General features: G+C 41.5%; 1 protein-coding gene across 3 annotated transcripts in view; it reads right to left on the bottom strand.

The window, feature by feature from the left end:
- mark4b (MAP/microtubule affinity-regulating kinase 4b) overlaps positions 1 to 21,319 on the bottom strand; it is a 61,853-nt gene that overhangs the window by 18,422 nt on the left and 22,112 nt on the right. For all 3 annotated transcript variants that reach the window (XM_023961590.2, XM_023961591.2, XM_023961589.2), the window contains exons 2-11: positions 18,806 to 19,003; positions 17,149 to 17,202; positions 5,138 to 5,186; positions 4,979 to 5,044; positions 3,692 to 3,762; positions 3,309 to 3,365; positions 2,955 to 3,191; positions 2,611 to 2,730; positions 2,329 to 2,428; positions 1,148 to 1,257 (exon numbers count right to left, since the gene is read on the bottom strand). In XM_023961590.2, the coding sequence (XP_023817358.1) occupies positions 1,148 to 1,257; positions 2,329 to 2,428; positions 2,611 to 2,730; positions 2,955 to 3,191; positions 3,309 to 3,365; positions 3,692 to 3,762; positions 4,979 to 5,044; positions 5,138 to 5,186; positions 17,149 to 17,202; positions 18,806 to 19,003 (1,062 nt within the window). The remainder of the gene's footprint in view (positions 1 to 1,147; positions 1,258 to 2,328; positions 2,429 to 2,610; positions 2,731 to 2,954; positions 3,192 to 3,308; positions 3,366 to 3,691; positions 3,763 to 4,978; positions 5,045 to 5,137; positions 5,187 to 17,148; positions 17,203 to 18,805; positions 19,004 to 21,319) is intronic.

The raw sequence follows: 21,319 nt of genomic DNA, 5'->3' as shown, positions 1-21,319 counted from the left end.
CACCCTCCCCCCCAAAAAAACCCCAAATAAAACAGGTTTAATTCACATACTAAAGGGGCTTAATCTATCTTAAACTCATGTTTCGAAGCAGAATCTGAATTACAAACTAGCAGCGTCATGAGCGTTCAACCACAGTTCCACTGGTGTGTCAGTAAACAAACCCACCGACAGAAAAAAGGTCCAGTCCCATTGGTTTGACCTGGGAAGGATTTGTGGTATTCACCTTTGTGGAAGACTCCTCTTGGTTGGAAAAGTCACACAACTTTCAAACAGTGAGCAAAAAGGCATCTCACCTACAACAAGTCTAATAACGGACTTGTTTTATTTTGCGGTACTTTTGACTTGCTTGTGTAGCGACCACCTAGTGGTAATTTAGTAAATTGGCTCGGCTACTTCTGTGTTCATTCAAGCGTTTTCCAATTTTGAAAAAAAATCTGAGCATCAAATATTCTATTTTAAATATGTAAATGATGTAAACATTGTTTACTTTAACCTTCTGGAAAACCTTGTGAGAAATCCTAAAGAAAACGTGGTCAATAAAAGCTTCGCAGCGATCTGGAATGGCGTTGATCGATCGCTGGCAAATGTGACGCCTGCTGATGACATCATCAACTGCGCCTGGAATTTAACTCCCGTGGCGCAATCGCATGCAAATCAAGTCATTATCTTTATTTCAAGCGATTGCAGCACAGGATCACGGAGCTTATTTGAAGATGTTAGGAAATACTGACTTCACACACAGACACATTATTGCAATACCTGTGCATGTTTTTGTGTTTAAATGTAAAGCACTTCGAGCTGAGCAAAGTATGAGAAGAGCTTTTCATAAATAAAGTTTTGATTTGATTTGTTTTTATTTGATTTGGTTTGATTTGACTTGAGAAGTATAAACACCACTCAGAAGTTCTCCGCAGTTATTGCGGACAGTCATTAGCAAAACCAGCCTACATTAGCACGCACTAGACCGCGCGATTCTGGACAGGACTGATGCGATGGCTGATCGCTGGGAAGTAGAAACCGGCCTTAAGTTGAATATTTCCTTTAAATGTTTAAGTCTACCTTAAAGCCTACCTTCCTAAGAGCTTGAGTCTTTAAATAAACGCATGTTTTAAAGGAATGTAAAGAGAATGGAGCCTTTTGGACTCACCTCATTTTTGCGTCCCAGCAGCAGGTATGTGGCAGTGATCTCATTGTACTTATGACTGACCAACGAGTCTCGGATCTCATCCCTGCCAAATCCCATCCCCACCATCACATCTGTAAGGGAGAGTTTCTGTTCAGCATCTCAATCGATCAATCAATCGCTTTACTGTCAAACACAAAGTAACTAACAACAAAGGTGTATATAACTATAAGTTAAAAACAATTGAGTCATAATGCACATTAGATAAAAGAAAAAAAAAACACTAAAATATAGATGTAAAAAGGAAGGAAAGACACACTGTGGCTAGAATTTAAGGAGGCACTGCATAGATGCAAGGACAAATGATGAACCATAAAAGCCAGGAAGTACTTAAAAGCCCAACAAATCCAAAAATAAGTTGATTAAATGAGACATTTAAAAGCTAAATTACAATAATGTGTCTATAATTTACATTTAGAAATCTCCACAGAAGCAGGTCTTCAGGTAAGAGCAGCAAAATGCAAGCAGGGCCTTTGAAACAATAATAAAAGCTTCATCTAGTTGAGTCTGTTTAAGGCGGTGCCAATGAATTATGTTGTCAGTCAAAGGACCTGACGGCAAACATCCCACCTACCCAACAGTAAACAGAATTTATTTAGCAAATCACACTCACAACTACTGACAAACCCACACCATCACTCTACCCCCACCATGTTTGTCTGTTCAGCGATCTTACACTCAAGGGGAGGTTTTTGATGGACTGGTGGGAGGCTGGTTTCCTTTTTTTTTTTAGACCAAAACACGCAGGTTTGGACACTTTTTATGTAACAACAAACAAATATTATTTGTACTAATATGATATAGATAGTGGCCAAGTGGTAGAGTGTCCTCCTTAAGACTGAGAGGTTCAGAAACACAATTGGGTCCTACAAAAACTACAAATGGGATCCCAATGCCTTCCTTATTGACATTTAGCATTAAGGGGTTGGACTCGAAGGGTTAAACCACTAAGTGGTTTCCTAAAGTGGATTTGATTGCACCTCTCCCAGGGGATGGGTCACACTAAATTTACACACCCAGGGGTGAGACAGCTGATGGGATTTTAACTTTAATTGGAGGTTAAAAAAGACAGAACTGTAGGACTCTGTCAGAGGACAAAGCAGAAACCGGCAGAGTTTCTGCTACAGGTTGAGCTAAATTCTCACCGATGCGGCTCGTATCCGTGAAGTCCTCTGCAGGCTCGGTGTGCGGCTTTAACTCGTCACTCTCATAGCCGACGTTTATCCACTTATCTTTCATTATTTGCTGGTAATAAGAGAGAAAACAGATGACAAACAAATCCAACTAAATATGATTTCATGTTCTACACAAAACTTTTTACACTTGATAAACATTTGTCAGTTCATAGTTGATAAAAAAATCATTTTTCCTAGCAGAGCGACAGCCGCATTTCTGTAATCTTATTCTGAAAATCCTCTCCTTCTCACCTCCAGCGAGCAGCGCTTGGCGGGGTTGAGGACCAGGAAGCGGCGCAGGATCCCCTCACAGTCCGTGGACATGTAAAACGGCACGCGGTATTTCCCCCTCAGGACCCGCTCCCGCAGCTCCTGCAGACAAACGAGCGGAAACATCCTCAAAATTTCAAGACAAACGTCACTGCAGAAACTTGAAAACACACATTTTTAAGCCTAAGACATGAGAAAAAAGTATTTAGAGTGCGATTTGGAAACCTTTCTGTGCTGAAAGTTTGGGTTCTGTGGGCCTTCAGCTTCAACACTTTTGGTGTTGAACCAATATTTTCATGAGGTTTTGTCTGATTTATGGCTCCTACCTTCAGGTTCTGCCCGTCAAAGGGCAGCGAGCCGCTGACCAGCGTGTACAGGATGACGCCCAGACTCCAGATGTCCACCTCTGGACCGTCGTACTTCTTCCCCTGGAAGAGCTCTGGAGCTGCGTAAGGCGGCGAGCCGCAGAAGGTGTCCAGCTTACTGCCTTCGGTGAATTCATTGCTGAATCCAAAGTCAGCTATTTTGATGTTGGAGTCGGCGTCTAATAGCAAGTTCTCCGCCTGCAGAGCAGAAGAACGTCTACCTTCAAAAATGCAGTTGGCACTCAGAATTCCTCCTCCGTTGTTGCTGTTTTTCCCCCCATAGAAAATGATGTTTGGGCTGCAAAGCAAACTGACCTTCAAGTCTCTGTGAACGATGTTCTTCTGGTGACAGTAGTAAACGGCTGAGACGATCTGAGGAGGAGGAGCAGACCGTTAGAGAGAGACTTTCTGAGGCGGGAGCGTTCAACATCCTCCAATGGAAGGAGGACTAAACTTCCTGAATGAAATCTCAGCAGCTCTTTGCTCTGCAGAAACGCCTTCTGGGTCTCAAACAGAGAAATCCCGTCCGTCAGCTTCAACGTTCGAACCCTTAAAACTTCCCTCCTGTTCAAGCGATATTTTACAGTCGACTTTCATGCTGCAGCAAACTGTTGATTGATCTGCAGCTTGGAAGACGCAGACGTTTGGCCGACTGAGCGGGCAGAGCTCCGGTTCAGAGATCAAAAGGTTCTTCTGACCTGTCGGAACTTGGCTCTGGCTTCTTTCTCCTTCATTCTGCCGTGAGCCACGAGGTAGTCAAACACTTCACCTGAAGAGAAAAAAACCAAGAGAGAATTAAAGCTTGTTGTGTTTTAGTTTGGTCTGAGAGGTGGTCTTTTTTTTTTTTTAAATCTTCTGACACCTTCCTTTAGCTAAAAGAAGCAGAAGTCTTTTCTGGGCATTTTCTCCTTTGATTTTCAAACCTGTTTCCAAGTATATTTAAAAAAAAAGGTTTTTACTAAAAATAAACAGTCTGGTTTTAATTTAAAAAAAAGTATATTTAAAAAAATAAAAGTTTTAACATAATGTTATCGTTTTTTTCCTGGGTTATTGGGGATGCTGGGGCCTATCCCTATACAGTTGACGAAGGCGGGGTTTACCCTGGACAGGTAGTCGATCTGTTGCAGAGCCAATCAGAAGCTCACGATCAAACTAATTAAAGATTCTATTGATTTAATTTCCAAATATCCATTCAATTAACTGCTTTTATTTGACTGTTAGAGACTAAACATATTCCTGAGGAAACTTTTTTCAATAAAACTATAAATTCTTGCATGACAAACTAAAAAAAAAAACACACGCAAATTTTATCCTAAAAAACACCCACCAGTAAATTCAGATTTGATGGATAGAATCCGATCAAATCAAATCGGTTGATCATTTTTTTCAAAGGCAGCTGTACTGAAGGTCAAATCGTTCTCATTCGAGTCTCATTTGTTCTTTTAATTCACTTATAGTGACAGTTAAACCAGTGTGATGGCCTACAGGTAGTAAAACCAGCACCGTGCCATGATACTGCCACCACCGTGCTTTTACACAGAATGTTAATTTGTGATTAACGGCAGTTTTACTTAGAGTTGAACCTTGTGTGTAAAACTCAGCTCAATTTTTGCCTCAATAATGAATGTTTTCTTTTGATTTCATTGCCTGAAACAAAAACCCACAGCATGAATCGTGGGAGGATTTCAGAACATGTGAATGCATTTCCAGCAGCTTTAATGGCTTTTAGGCGCAGCTCTTCCGGCCAATCATCTTAACCGTTGAGGTGCTGAGCAGCGAAAAAATGCTGATGAGGCTTTTTTTTTTTTTCCCTAAAGCAGCGAGTCAGCTGGTGAGGCGCCGCAGCCTTATTAGGTAATGGACGTCAGAGATCGCACAGCAAACAAAGAGCAGCTGCAGCAGAAGACGAAGGGGAACACAGAGAGAGACCAGGAGGAAGCCCGTTAGCTTCCACTACTTCAACCCCGACGGCTGATTGGGCTCACCTCCGCTGGCGTACTCCATGACCAGGTAAAGGGTCTTCTCCGTCTCGATCACCTCAAACAGCTGGACTGTGTGACAAAATGACAAGCAAACCGAGCGTCACAAAAACACAAAAACCACCAGCAGGAGAACCAGAGGAAGCTTTCTGCAGCGCGACCCACCGATGTTTGGATGGTTCAGAGTCTTCATGATGCGGACCTCTCGAAACAGCTGAAAAAAAAAAAACAAATCAGATAAAGTCACAATAGTACACAAAATAGCAACACAACAACGACAAATAACAAGTAAAACAGGGGAGACATACATAGAAACGAGAAAAAGCATTTGCACTTTTCAGAAAAAGTTGGTTTGGACCACACAAGAAGTGGTGGATCGAACCATGTATGCCCCCCCCCACACCCACCCATGAGATCCAGACCTGGGCTCTTGTCAGAGCGCCGTGCTGATGCTGACAACAAAAGCCCCTCCCCAGGGCGAGCTTCTCCTCTGACCCCCCCTCCCCATCCATCAATGTGCTTTTAAAGTGCTGCCTCATCCTCCGCCTCCCATCTCTCTGATTAAAGTGATGCCTTCCTGTGGAAACTCAAATGAACCGCAGCTCAGGATCAATCAACCGACCCCCCACCCCGTTTAAACACAAACTGGATCCAGCGTTTGCTCATCATCGACGCCGTGACACATATTGACCCTGGAGGACAGACGACACCTCCATGCAGCAACAGACAAAGGAGGGGCGTCAGAAAAGAGGCATTTCTGAGTTTTTCGAACTCTAATTGTTGCCATACAGTTTCAATAGAAAACGGCACAGGGTGTTTGGCCTTAAAAACCACATTATCATCATTTCATAAATAGCTTTAAAAATAGATCAAAACATGATCGGGGTGGGACTTCAAGAACTCTGAGGACAAAAGAAAATCCAGAAAAATTTCAACAATTCAGCCGATAATCACTTTATATAAATGTTTATCTTGGTACTTAAAAAAATAAATAAAAAGAGTAAATGTGATTGAATAAATTAGACATTTTTCTTTATTTTCAAAAACAGGAACTGGATTTTAATTAGCTAATCGAGTTTAGAATTGCAAGTTTAACAGTTGATCAACGTTTTATCGCCTTCAGCCAAACACAGCAGTTTTCCTCCAGCGTCTGTCCACATTTCCAAAGAGGCAAGAGTTTTGGAGTGTCTTGTTGAGCTTGGGAAATTGATCATAAATTAGTTTCTATCTCTCTTTAAGTCATCATCTGCACAGTTGTCAAGCACGGTGGTGGAGGGATCATGATTTGAGCTATCATTTTCTGGAATTTACTGACTGAAAAAGGGGGCAATTTCATAAGAATGGAGTTATAAATGTGCAATTGAGGTGTTAAAAAAGAAAAAGATGAAAGATTTTGAAGCAGAACATGTTTGGAGGGCTGAGACGGAACCGGCAGGAGAGTCAGTAAACTTCAGAGATCAGAGGCGTTTCTGTGTAGAAACACTGGATTATTTTTGGCAGAAAGGACTGCGTTTCCTCGTTTATGTTTCTTTTCGGTGCTCCCGAACGGTGACCCTGTCCATCCGTCAACAGAAGCATGCGTCCACGGGGACGGTGTGGGGCATCAGCTGGTCATCAGAGTTTAGGAAGAATTAGCACATAATCCATCACATCTCCTGCTTCTCTATTTCTGCCTCGTTTTGTTTTTTTTTAACACATTTTCCAGGTCTTGCTTAAAGATTAAACTTAAAGATTCAAAAACATTCAGGAGGAATTTCTTCTTTTAAAAAAAGTCTGATGTGATGTTATTGAGTCTGGATGTTGATAAAAAAAAAAAGAAAAACCATTAAAAAAATATTCTCAAGGTTTAACATTGATAGGAGATCTAAAAAAAAACCCCGCTCTCTTTGTGGTTTCTATTTTGAATCGTGGAGCAAAAATACTCATTTCTGTTGCAAATGGATGATTAAAAAGGAAAAGGGGAACATTTTTCCCAGATTGTACTTGAATGCACCGTTTTTCCACACGTTATCCCGCTTCCCTCCCACGGGATCAGCTCCGTCACAGTTGGTGCTCCCCCAGGTATTAATCCCCGGGATCTACGGCTCCCTAGGGGTGGGTGGGGGTTTTGGGGAGGGGGGGGGGTGTCATGGACCCATCTGAGGCCCAGCTGTGGAGATGAGCTTCAGCCCTCAGCCTTTCCTTCCTTCACGTCTCTGTACGGTTAAACTCTGTTCACACTCCAATGGAAAACCTTTTGGAAATAGAAATATAAGCACTAGAACTGCAACTTAAGCTGTTGAAGGTTCTACGTTTGGCTCAAAGTCTAGGAGATGAGACCCCCCCCCCCCCCCCCCCCCCAATGTAACATAAACCAACTGTTCTTCACTTCTTTTAATTATTGATAGAATTATGTTTGTACATCAGCGCCTAACAGCTGGGTTTGGACTTCCGTTGGGTCCAGAAGAGCATGACCCGGTGAGACCTCTGGTCCAAACATGTTCCATTCTTCTCTATTGAAGGACCAAAAACTGTCTTCTTCATCGCTCTATTCCAAAAACTAGCTTTGAGAGGTCATGACGATTTTATTCAGGAGAGCTTTTAGTTGATTTTACACATTGTTTTCTTGAGTTTGAACAGTTATTAGATTTTACTACCTCTCTGTGTTTTGGTTTCAATTTTATACCATCTTTTGGTAAAGTCCTTTGAAATGTCTTTCTGTGAAAAGTGCTTTAGAAATTAAGTTGTTTTATTGTATGCTATTTTATGCTACGCTGACTCAGGCCGTCATCTTGATATCCCAGTAAAGGAAACTGAAAGGCTTTGCTGTCAGCTTTATTAGAAAATTTGGCTTTTTATTTCAGAGATAATTCCATTTTTTTGTCAGAAAAAAAATAAGACAAAAAAAATAAGACATAACTTTTTCCCCCCATTGATTTCAATATTTTGCAGGTTTTAAAAATGTTCAAATGGAATGCAGGTTTAAAATAAACCATGAACGTGTTCTATTTTAAAACCATTTCCTTCTCTTCTCATCGCTAAAGAATATAGATGAAGAAGAACAAAGTCCATGACCTTTATTAAAGGATTCATTTAACAAAACGAATAATCTAAAGACCTTTTTCGATTCCAAGCAGCTTCAGGTGTGCTTACCTGGACTTTGAATGTTTGTCTTTTAACATTAATCAAAGGTATGTGACCATTTGAAATAATGAATTTCTCTGTTTTATTACTAATGTTTTGTATATTTTATTTGAAAACTCAGTGATTTGTGATATTAATGGGTTTTGGCAAACATGCATTAATATATAAATAAATCTTGATGCATCAAACTTTCATGGTCTTCTGCCCCCAAATGTCTCAATTTGGTTCAAATTTAACATACTTTGATTCAGAAATAAAAAAATCTTTCAAGATTTGGATTTTTATTGTTTTTCTTTTCATTAAGGCTAATGTGAAGACAGGAGAAATGTGTTTTTCAACCAGGTTTCCTGAATTCCTCATTCTGTTCAAGGAGGAACTGTTGTCGTCTACAAATATCTGTCGTCTTTGTGACTAAAACCTTTCAGAGTAAACTATAGGGGTGTGTATTAGCAAGAGTCTGGCGATACGATACATACCCGATATTTATATATTTACATATTTTCTTTCCTTTTTTCTAAATATGACTTTGAAAAAACTCTACCTGAATTTCAATACGTCTTCCATTGTAATAAAATTGTCAAATTCAGTTTATTTAATGTTCACAATGTTAAGCACTGCAACTGTATCTCATATATAGATTGCTTTTACCCAAACACATTCATAGTGCTTTTATTTTGGTAAGAAAAAATATAGAAAGGGAACGGTCAACATTGTCTGATTTTCACAACAAAATATTTTTCAAAATGAGAAAAGACAAAGAATGAATTTTCCTTAACGAATGTTCCATGACAATGAAGGAAAGTTGTTTTAATGTGACAAAGAGGCTTTTTTTTACATCACAGTCTGCTCTGCACCATTGTGCAGCCACGCTTTTTCACACGTGGAAGTAAACTGGTAACGCTCATCGCCACGACGTTGGCCTTTTTTCAGAGCGTTGTTCACATCCCTCTGATCCATCAGAAAAACTAGAATCTAATACTGTGAGGTTCTACAGCACTTTGGCCCGCTTTGCCGACAGCATTTTAGCCGATGCTAAGTGCATTAGCTGCTGCACTGCTTCTCTCGTTCTTATCTGAGCCGCTAAAAAGTACAGCAATCCGCGTTTTTATATGTTACTGGGAGCAACATGGCACAGAGTTTCTGTTTGGTATCCATCCCAAGGAAAAACTAAGTAGCTCATGTCTCATAACAACAGAACAAGCTGCCTATGGCTGCAGTCTTTCTGTTGTTTTGCACGTGTAGAGCTGCTCAAAGAGGCTCCGTGTCCTCTGCTGCCAACTAGCGGTCGGAGGGTGAAGCGGAAAACAAGAGTCAGACACTGAAGGACGCTCAGAAATAGTTAAACAAATATCGTTCTGGCAGCATTTTGAATCGATACGAGTATCGCCAAATGAACTATCGCGATATTTTGCCGAATCGATTTTTTCCTACACCCCTAGTAAACTATATCCATATATACGGCAGCGTTCGACATAAGCGGTTATCCTGTTGTCCGAGACAACCAGATTTCACGGAGGACAACCAAAATGAACCTGGTGGTTGTCCGTGTGACAACCTGGTCTTTTATTCAACATTTTTGGTATTTTTCGACTATTTTTCAAGTTTTAAGTGTTAGTTTTTGGGAACCTCTGAATTGAGACGTATGCAGCAAATTCTTTCCACTGACAGACGAAGTGCGTGCATGCTAGCGTATCCTTTCTATTTGTCCATGTGCACTTTTCAATAAAGATTACCAGTATTCAAATATGTGATGAACAACACTACCTGGTGCGACCGCTAGAGGTCTCCAAAACACACAAAAAGATTTAGTTTCAAGTTTTTGGCAATACTTTGTGTAACCAGATGCTTCAATATTTAGTAAAATGTTTGTTTTTAATATTTAAAGAGTTTTTTAAATGTCCATCATAAGAGGCAGTTGATATTAGATGTATAAAAGAAATAAAGATGTAAGTACTGACATCTGAGTAGGTTTCGTTGCTGTTGAATATTGGTATCGAAGGACAACCAAAAATTTGGGAGGACAACTTGGCAGGTTGTCCAGAGGACAACCATTTTTTCCCCCTTATTTATAATGCTGTACGGTGTATATTAGGTTTGGCACACTAAAGAGTGATTATTTTATTAAAAATTAGTTATTTTCGCAGCTCATTTTCCTACCCGGAAGTAGGACGATTCTTAATTCTTTTGGGGGGAAAAGAGCAAAACGTGATCAGAGTTGGATTTTAGGAGTTTGCGTTACATTCTGGAACATAAAGGTGAGACTCTGTTGGCAGCTACTGTACCTCTGGTAGTGTGTAAAATCCTTTTAACAGCAGATTTGAAACAGAACCAGATGGATGGATTCTTTTAATCTCCATTTAGTCTTTTAATCTGCATAAATAAAGATGGACTTGAGTCTGCCCTCAGCTTTGGGAGTGTTGCAGATATTCTGATGTCTTTTTCCTTCACCCTGGAGGCGTGTCGTCTGTTCTCCTGCTGCGTTTGCATTGTAAAGCAGGAAACATTCAAAGAACTCCACTGACTGATTACTTTCGCACCGTGGCATTAAAATTGTTGCCCTAAGACACGTAGTCCGTTTAGCCTGGGATTTAAGCCCCCGACAGACCGCTAACCCCTCTGCAAACCTGTGGTAGGGTTGGTTTAAGGTGCCCTCATGACATAAATCACATCAGCTTTCTTTTCACGATGGATTAAGATGTTTAGAGGATCAGAAAATGTTTTTTGTGTTGCAACGTTATGGACAACCAAGCAGGTATGGGGGGGGGGGGGGGGTCACTGCCCCCCCATTAGGTTGAGAGACTGATAGAAAACTAACAAAGCAGGAAAAGCACAGAGGGACAAAACCAATCCAGATAATGGGGGAGGCCCAAACGTCTGAGAGGCGCAGCGCTCAGTTTACGGGTCTGTTTTCATCAACCAAGCCCCCCCACCCCCCCACCCCACACACAAAAACAGGCTGCTGGTTCTGCTCTGTGAAGTATCCCGTCTTTCTCCGGTGCTGGCCCACCCCCCCCACCCGGGCGTCCCCCACACGGCGGCAGCGGCGGCTTTCTTTTGTTTGCTCGTCTGGAATTCGGCTCCTGGAGAACGGGGCCGGAGCGAGGGACGAAACGCACTTCAGTGGCATCCAACCGCAGACGAGGCACACGGTCACACACACATCCTCACACACACACAAAAATCCACACACATCCTCACACTGCGAAGGCGGCTGCACAGGAAATCAAACATGGCAGCAAACACCTTTTCTATTGTGGAGGATCCAGGTTACAATTGGCCCAATGCAAAGCAGAAAGACAGACGCATTTAAGGTTTTCTGTTTTTCTTGATTTGGAAGTTTAAAAGGTTTATCCTAATAAAGTTTATTTAAATAAGACAGCACATGACGGCTCCCATATATTAAAATATTGTCTACCACTAGATGTTGAAATGATTTTAATAATTAAAACAAAAGTTTTGACACAAAAGCCTTCTATCCATGAGTAACTTGGCTTTAAAGATTAAATGAAGAGATTCCATCGACGTACTGTAGGGGGAGCAGTGGTCTGCAGAGGAAGTGAAGGTAGATGAATAAAAGAGGCGGTGAATGAAAGGATGTGTAACCGGCAGAGACACACATAGACAGAGACAGCGTCCCGCACTAAATGAAAAAGCTAAAGTCTATTGTGCTGATAAAACAGGACAGCAGGACGAGCCCTGCTCTGAAACAGCTGTGCTGCACACAACCAGGACACCAGAGGAGAATCAAATACAGGAAAGCCCCCCCAAAAATATTGTTCAGCTAGAACTGATGGAAACACCTCAATCTGCAGCTGTTGTACACAAAAAACCCACAAAGAAACCAGGATTGTCCTCGTGATAGAAAGTCACATTTATGATGAGAAAATGTTTAAGGAAAATGTAGGACAGCCAATGAGAAGCTAAAAAAATGAAGAATAAAAACAGTAAAAAGACTTAGTGAATCCCTAAGAACTTTCTAAATACCTAAAATGACCATCACAACGTAGAATTATTATTAAGATCATGGTTGTGTCCGAATTCCTTCTTTACTCACTACATAGTGCCCTATGTAGTGCGTTCGCCATTTTCTAGTCCTTTCCAAATCTACAATTCCAACATCGAGTGCCCTAGAAATTTCCAAGAAGTCTCTGCGAAAAACCAGTGTGCATCGACGCTCACTAGATGGGCAAATATAGACCAGAATGCATTGCGTCTGAACTATTTTTGTGTATTTAAATTACCAGTAGGGGTGCACGATGTGAGGAAAACTCGCATTATGCAATATTAGTGATCAATAATGTGATGACGATATAACTTTGTATGGTATGTGAACAAACAGTCAAAATGCGATGTGCGTGTTGCACAGCTTGATCTCACAATAACAATAAATTTGCAATTTAATGGGCCTAATTTAAATGTAAACTTCTTTTTAATAAACCATCAACGTTTTCATCTTCAGAAGACAGTGGACTCATAAATAATCATCAAAATACGCTCATAACAATTAGATTTTAACTCGAAATCGATGACATTTTATCCGCCGTTTCAGATATGAAAAAAATTGACCAATTAAAAAAATGAAAACGTTTCAAATAAGATTAATAAAAGAATTGAACAAAATGCTAAAACTGTAGATAAACGGTTGCAAAAAACAAGAATAAAATAGAATAATTGTGACGATGGTCAAAGATCAAAACAAAATAAAGCTAAAGAAGGAGGCGAATAATGCTGAATGATCTTTTAACGGACTGACTAATTGTTAAGTCAGACTAAATGTGAAATGGCTGAAAAAAAGAAAAACACTTTGAGCTAAGTTCAAAGAAACAAAAAAACGTTTCGATCTCACATTGGGAAAGTTGTCAAGCAGCTTCAAAAAATAAGAAAAGCACAAAGTAAAGTACGTAAAGCAGAAAATGTGACAAATGTTGTACATTTTAGGGATTTAAAGATTTATATCATTTGTAAGCTGCAAAACGCTTCAGAGTTCAAAATATATTCTTATCAAAAATGTGAAATATTGTCATATTTATAATAGATCAGCAGCTAGGTTAACTAGAAAATCTCAAATTATAACACTAGAATAAAACAAAATACACACTTATTTAAACAAATCTGCTACGTAAACATTCCCCTGATTAGTTCAAAACCAAAGTGTTTCAGGATTAAACCTTTTTCTATCCACTTCAATAGAAATTAAGAAGTTAATTCGTTTTTATAATAGTAAGTTATTAAGTAAGTTATGATTTCATTGTTACTTTGTACCATTTTAACCATAAAAAATGCAAAAGTTAATTTTCCACAAAAAATGCTTGAATTTGAGACATTTCTTTCCATAATCCCAATCTTCCACGCTGCAAAAGGAATCCAAACAAAGTCAGTATTTTCCCTGCAAAGGAGCAGGTTGGTTCGTCCCTCCTTCTCCCAGCATTGTTTCTCACAGAACAAACTGTTCAACCCCCCCTCTCCAAATCCTCCTCTTTATTAAGAAAGCTGCAGGAGGCTTAGCAAACTTCAACCTCTGGGAATAATTTGTTGTTTTCTGAGCTTAGTGGTGGATTTTTCAGCCACTTGATCTGCTCAAACTTAACCTTTAAGGGATAAAAAGCTGCTTTCTTCCTGGAAATAACGTTTGTTTGCCTTACCTGAGCTGGATGACGTAGCACTGAGGGCACGTGTCAAAGAAGGTGGAAGGGAAAGTGGTTACCATAGACTGTATATGAGAACTGGACTGAGTGACTCCTCCCCCTGGCGTTTCATAGACTTCTATTGTTTTATCTTTTTTTTGAATAATCATTATTGCTCTGCTGCCTTTTCTTTTAAATATGTTCTTGATTGTCCTAATTTCCCCCCCCACTATAGTCAAGTTATAAACTGGCCAATCAGACGCCTGAATAAAAGTAGGTGGAGCCTCATGGCCTCTTATGTCCAACTTTCAAAACATTTGATTGACAGATTCTCCCGAGCCCGCTTTTAAGAGGTAGGGGTGTGGCCGTCCAATAGCCTCACTCCTGATTGGTGAGAGTGGTTACCATAGAAACGGATCTTACCAATCACTGCTTATTGATTACGTTTGGCTCCAACATATCACGAATAATAATAATAAATCCATTCATGCACGGTCAATGGTTGGTAGCAGCAAAAACAAGAAACTGAGAGATACAAAGCAACTTGACAGATGTTTCCTGAGCATCTGGGCCTGGTGGGGCTGCTGCTACACCGCGCAGACATGATCTGCTCTATCAGCGGAGTCACCACCTGACCTGGACAGGTCAGCTCGTCAATAGGCTGACTGTGCATGTGCGTGAGAGAGCATCGATCTGCAGCTAGTGAGGGCGTTCTGGCAGTGAAGGTCGAGATAAAGCAAACTCAAAATCAGAACAACAGTTCAGTCATCAGAGCTGCTGCAGAACAAGGCCTCTCTTGTATGAACTGTGAGAACCGCTGCTGAAACGGTGTCACACCGACCGCATGGAGGCTGAAGCGGTCCCCGAGAAAGCACCAACCGTGCCAATGTGATTCTAACGTGCAGGAAAGTTAGCTCCGGAGAGCGCAGTTTCACTTGACCTCGACACTTTGATGGAGAAACGGGGCAAGAATGGCGTTCTTCACGTCGTCCTGGTTCAATCTGAGAGGCTCTGGCACTTTGACGCACACACACACGCACACACACCCACACACACACACACACACACAGCTTAGACAGAGAAAAACCTAATCTCATTAGGCCCTCGAATGCAACCTGTGCAGCTAAAACATGACCCTGGATACAGCCCTACCAGCCAAATCTGACTACAGAACTTTTCCACGACTGAAATCTGTGTGAAAAGATGGTCACCCCCCGCCGCACACAGAGCAATCATGGTGGACTGAATGGTCGCGAGATTCTGTCAATTTGTTGTAGCCCACGTCGAAAACAAAGGGTTTTATACGGTGGCCCAGAAGGGTCACAAATGGCGTATAATGGACAAAGCGCTTTACAGTCAGAGACACATTCACCCAGTCACACACATATTCACACACCCATTCACACACTGGTGGAGCACTGCCAAACACTGGAGCCAACCTCCCACCAGAGGCAAGGTGGGGTTCAGAGTCTTGCCCAAGGAAACTTCGACTCATGGGCGTGCAAGACGGGAATCGAACCTGCAACCTTACGATTTTGGGTCGACCGCTCTACCGCTGCACCAACTGGCTCCCCCCACAGCTCACTGTGACGTTACTCTCTGTTAGGTAGTTAGCCGCTCAGCCCAGTGGAAATTTCAGAATAAAAACATTTCAAATGCAGCTTTACTTCCGTTGTGAGTTAATGTATTGTGTTGTGAGTTAATGTGTTGTGTGGTAAGTTAATGTGTTGTGTTGTGATTAGTGTGTTGAGTTAATGTATTGTGTGGTACGTTAATGTTGTGTGGTAAGTTATTGTGTTGTGTTGTGAGTTAATGTGTTGTGTGTTAATGTGTTGTGTGGTAAGTTATTGTGTTGTGAGTCAATGTGTTGTGTGGTAAGTTATTGTGTTGTGTTGTGAGTCAATGTGTTGTGTGTTAATGTGTTGTGTGGTAAGTTATTGTGTTGTGAGTCAATGTGTTGTGTGGTAAGTTATTGTGTTGTGTTGTGAGTTAATGTGTTGTGTGTTGATGTGTTGTGTGGTAAGTTATTGTGTTGTGTTGTGAGTAAATGTGTTGTGTGTTAATGTGTTGTGTGGTAAGTTATTGTGTTGTGAGTCAATGTGTTGTGTGGTAAGTTATTGTGTTGTGTTGTGAGTCAATGTGTTGTGTGGTAAGTTATTGTGTTGTGAGTCAATGTGCTGTGTGGTAAGTCATTGTGTTGTGTTGTGAGTCAATGTGCTGTGTGGTAAGTTATTGTGTTGTGTTTCAATGTGTTGTGTGGTAAGTCATTGTGTTGTGAGTCAATGTGTTGTGTGGTAAGTCATTGTGTTGTGAGTCAATGTGTTGTGTGGTAAGTCATTGTGTTGTGTTTCAATGTGTTGTGTGGTAAGTCATTGTGTTGTGAGTCAATGTGTTGTGTGGTAAGTCATTGTGTTGTGAGTCAATGTGTTGTGTGGTAAGTCATTGTGTTGTGTTTCAATGTGTTGTGTGGTAAGTCATTGTGTTGTGAGTCAATGTGTTGTGTGGTAAGTCATTGTGTTGTGTTTCAATGTGTTGTGTGGTAAGTCATTGTGTTGTGAGTCAATGTGTTGTTTGGTAAGTCATTGTGTTGTGAGTCAATGTGTTGTGTGGTAAGTCATTGTGTTGTGTTTCAATGTGTTGTGTGGTAAGTCATTGTGTTGTGAGTCAATGTGTTATGTGGTAAGTCATTGTGTTGTGTTTCAATGTGTTGTGTGGTAAGTCATTGTGTTGTGTTTCAATGTGTTGTGTGGTAAGTCATTGTGTTGTGAGTCAATGTGTTATGTGGTAAGTCATTGTGTTGTGAGTCAATGTGTTGTGTGGTAAGTTATTGTGTTGTGAGTCAATGTGTTGTGTGGTAAGTTATTGTGTTGTGTTGTGAGTCAATGTGTTGTGTGGTAAGTTATTGTGTTGTGAGTCAATGTGTTGTGTGGTAAGTTATTGTGTTGTGAGTCAATGTGCTGTGTGGTAAGTTATTGTGTTGTGAGTTAATGTGTTGTGTGTTGATGTGTTTTGTGGTAAGTTATTGTGTTGTGTTGTGAGTCAATGTGTTGTGTGGTAAGTTATTGTGTTGTGAGTCAATGTGCTGTGTGGTAAGTCATTGTGTTGTGTTGTGAGTCAATGTGCTGTGTGGTAAGTTATTGTGTTGTGTTTCAATGTGTTGTGTGGTAAGTCATTGTGTTGTGAGTCAATGTGTTGTGTGGTAAGTCATTGTGTTGTGTTTCAATGTGTTGTGTGGTAAGTCATTGTGTTGTGACCCTTTAAGTTAAATGGCTAATGAAGGAGGCTGTACTTGTTAAAACACCATGAAGGTAAAGAACCGGATCTCCTTTCAGAACTCCAGAGGAACGACTATGAGGAACCTCTGTGGGAAGAAAACTCATCCAGTGAAAGACTAGAGGACAACAGACAACATGCAGAGAAGATCCTCACCTTTTGTAGGCTGGTTGGATTCAGTTGAGTTTTATCGATGATTTTTATTGCAACCTGGGAAGAAGTAAAAGTAAAAATAAATAAACAAATAAATAGTCCCCCCATCTTTTCACTCTTGACTCCCCACAGAAGAACTTTTGCTCCACATTACTCTGTAACCATGTAGTGTAGGACTATCCAGTGCTCTAGATAATAATGCGATTCCGGCACTTTTTTTTAATGATGTCACTCATATGCCGAAATAAAATCCTAATAATTATGAACATTTTACGAAGACTGTTTATGAACCCACTGCATTCTGATGTTAAAAACTTGGATGATTTGAAAAAAAAAACATTTAAATACATTTTTTATACTAATGACAAATTGTTCAAACGCAATGCATTGTAGTCTATACTCACTAATCTAGAGACCATCAATGTACCCTGATTTTTGCAAACACTTCTGGGTAATTTCCAGGGTACCTTCTTTTTTTAAATTGTAGATTCGGACACCCCAAAGAAATGGCGTGAGGCCTTAGTGCACATTGACGATATATGAGAACTGGACTGACTCCTCCCCCTCAAAACTCAAAATTACCTGCTGGTTCCAAGAAGTCAAAGTCCCATAGACTTCTACAAAGAAATGAACGTTCTATTGGTCGGAATAACCATTCTTGCTCCAATACCTTTTTCAACATGTTCTTGCTGATCCTCATTTGGATTACCATCTACCAATCAGATGCCCCAATAAAAGTAGTTGCTGGCCTCTTACGTCCCACCTTCGAAATGCTAGACAGATTACAAGTGGGAGGGGTGTGGCCTTCTAACAAGCTCACTCCTGATTGGCAAGAGGGGTTGCCATAGAAACATTGATTCTGAAAAATCACTTCTTACTGATGACGCCTGGCTCCAACAGGGCGCCATTTGTATCACGAAAAAATAGAGGCTGAAAGCCGGAAGTAAACTAATTGCTATGGGTGACGTCATTCTGATTCGGTAGTGAGTGAATTTGGATAAAGCCTTCTACTTAGGGCGCACAATGAAAAAGGGCACAAGGGAAACAAAACAAAACTCCACCATTTTTTTGTTTCTTTCTGGGTGTTAAACACTGTATTTTATGTCCATTTTTATCCCAAAGCAAACATGATTTGTCTGATAAAAACTTCTTCTCTTTAGTTTATTGCTTTTTAACATAAGTTTGTTTACAGAGTCATAAACAAACTCAAATGTTCCCTACTAAAAAGCGTTTTCACAGCCTGATCAATCACTGAAAAAAGACAAGCGGGACAAAAAGGGTTGCTTTTACAGAACATGAAGAGCAGAGAAGCTGCACTCCAGCAGATAAACCATGAAGGATCCATAAGGAGCTTAACGTCGCGAGGTGACCCGGTCAAAGACTGAATCGAGCTTTAGAAGTGTCTCCTTCTTATTGTGGCACGAACAACCAGTTTCCACATGACCAAACCAAAGTTCTAGAGCCTGAAGACATCAGCTGGAGCAATGTAGGTCAGGGGCTTTTCAGGGATGAAGGGCTGCAGTGTATGAAGACCCAGCTTTGGTTGGGGGTTAAAGCCTCCTTTCTGCTGTAGGGTTTGCTTCTGTTCTGTGTGTTCACGGGTTTAGAACAATCCCCCTGATTCTTTCCCACCAAACAGAACATTTTCCTTTCAACTCACCTCCTTGCCGGTCAGGATGTGCCGGGCCAGCTTGACTTTGGCGAAGTTGCCTTTTCCGATGGTTTTGAGGAGCCGATAGTTCCCGATGTGCGGCTGCTCGTCGGAGCAAAAGGCGATGGAGTTCCGACACCGGGCGCCAAGCGTGCGGCTCGACCAACCGGTACCTTTCTCTGAGCGGCTGGCCGACAGGGAGGCGTGCTGGCGGGACACAGAGGACATAAACTTTAATCTGAGGCAACCTGTTCATCCTAAACAAAGAAAAACAAGCATTTCCACACACATAACACCAGAAAGCACAAAGATTTGGTTTTGGTCTAAGAAAAAAAATCACTAAAAATCAATTAAACAAAAAACGAAACTATTTAAAATTTCTTATTTTACTTTATAGCCAAGTAATGCATAAAATTAGAGATTACACAGCTGTTTTATTCTCAAAGCATTTGATAGTTTGCTTTTCAATCGAGTCTCAAAAGCCATGTTCCATGACCGACTGCCACCCAAACCACATTGCACCAGCCCCTTCTGAGCTCTCCTACAGGTGGTGGGGCCCACTGGACAGTGATCGCGAAGGGGGGTCTAAGGGCAGGGATGCCAGTATAGCTTAGTCAGTTTGTTAGTTCATTTTAGTATTTTCCTATTGAACTCTTTGTATTCGTGATCTTTTTAAGTTCATGTTTTACTTCGAAGCCCATCGAGACGACTGTTGTTGTGATTTTGGGCTATACAAATAAAATTGAATTGAATTGAATTGAATTGATCCCACGTCGTTTCTTTGGGACCCCAGGTCACCAGGCCTGGCTCCAGAGTGAGGCCCCGGTGACACGAATCCGGGCGACGTCACAGAATCTCCGTTTTTTTCTTCTCATGAAGGGGTTCTGGACCGCTCTTTGTCTAGCTCCTTAAGACCTGTCTGCCGTGGGAGACACTACCAGGGGCAGAATACAAGCGGCTGAAATGAGCTTCCACCATGGGGTGGCTGGGCGCTCCCTTAGATATAGGGTGAGAAGCTCGGTCAGAGTAGAGCCGCTCCTTCTCCACATCGAGAGGAAAAGTTGAGGTGGCTTGGGCATCTGGTTCGGATGCCTCCGGGACGCCTCCCTGGTGTTCTGGGCATGTCCCACTGGGCGGAGACTCCGGGGAAGACTCAGGAACATGCTAGAGGGACTACGTCTCTTGGCTGGCCTGGGAACGTCCCCCCCCCCCCCCCCCCCCCCAGAGAAGCTGGAGGATATGGCCTGAAGGAGGGAAGTCTGGACATCTTTGCTTAGACTGCTGCCCCCGCAACCCGGTCCCCGATGTGTGGGAGAAGATGGATGGATGGATTGCAATCTTGAAAAAGGATTTTAACTATTGTTAACATTTTTGCCTTAAATATTTAAGGTATTTCTGTTGATTCCAGTCTTTATTGTTTTGAGAAAGAAAAAGGAACAAACTTATAATGTTTTTGCAGACAGAGTTTTTTCTGCCAGTTCTTACTTGACCCTGCAGAGCTCAAGCCTTAGAGCAACACCATGAAGTGAGCGACTGACGGAGCTCGTGGTCATGTGACGGCAGCCGGGAACCAAACAGCTGAAAAGCAACAAAGCTGCAGGTTTGCATCTCATCTGAGCCGCGTGGTCTGCATTCCTCACATTTCTGTCTGCCTGTGAAGCCACATGTGGCCGGATGCCGCCGACCTCCTCTGGTCTCCTCACACGCCGCTGTTACGCACAGCGAGGCCACAAAAACAAGAACCGAGGCGCTGCTGAAACTCTGGATCGACATCGGGTGGGCCGGCGAAGACATGATCCAATCTCCAAATGACATCTCCCGCAGATGTTCTGTCAACTTTCTGATGAAAAACGGGTTTGACAGATCTGTGGCTGTTCCAGGAAGTCCACGATTGACAGGATAGCTGCGCTCAGTATAAAGTTCAACCATTTCCTCCATCATCAGATAAAAACAATGAAAAACATTCAGAAACTGGAATTATGGCAGGAGTTTGTGGAATAATCCATTCAAACAAACCACAAAGTTGTTCTAATTTTATAATTTAGTACAAATATAAAGTTTAGTTTAGTCACTGTAATTAATTCAGAGTGGCAGAAAGCAGTTTATCAAGAACCTGCAGAGGATCCAGACCAGGACCTTAAGGACTTCATGTAGTTCAAACCCAACGGATCAGAGCGTCAAAAGCCCAGATCGTTGTGGAATGAAGCTCAGCTCATTTTCCAGTTGGTTAATCAAACTCTCCTTCTATGACTCCTGCTTCCTCCCCCACACGGGTTCTCCTGATCCAGCATCGTCTCCTCCCGCCGCCCTTTTGATGACCACACAACTGTCAGCATTTCCAGCTCCAAAACTGAGCCCCGCTTTCAGTTTCCCTTTAATATGACCAATTAATACTCAAGTCAATTGAATTTGAATGAAAAGCAATGTCAATGCCACTGTCACATGGGCAAAGACACGCCCCCAAACCCATTTTGGTCCAACCCGGTCATTGTTTTTTATAATCATATTTGTACTTTTCTATTG

This window comes from Oryzias latipes, chromosome 13, assembly GCF_053564925.1.
Source record: "Oryzias latipes strain Hd-rR chromosome 13, Olatipes_Hd-rR_3.1".
NCBI lineage: Eukaryota > Metazoa > Chordata > Actinopteri > Beloniformes > Adrianichthyidae > Oryzias > Oryzias latipes.
Note: the sequence above shows the minus strand (reverse complement) of the source record. Positions and strands in the feature narration are given on the sequence as shown.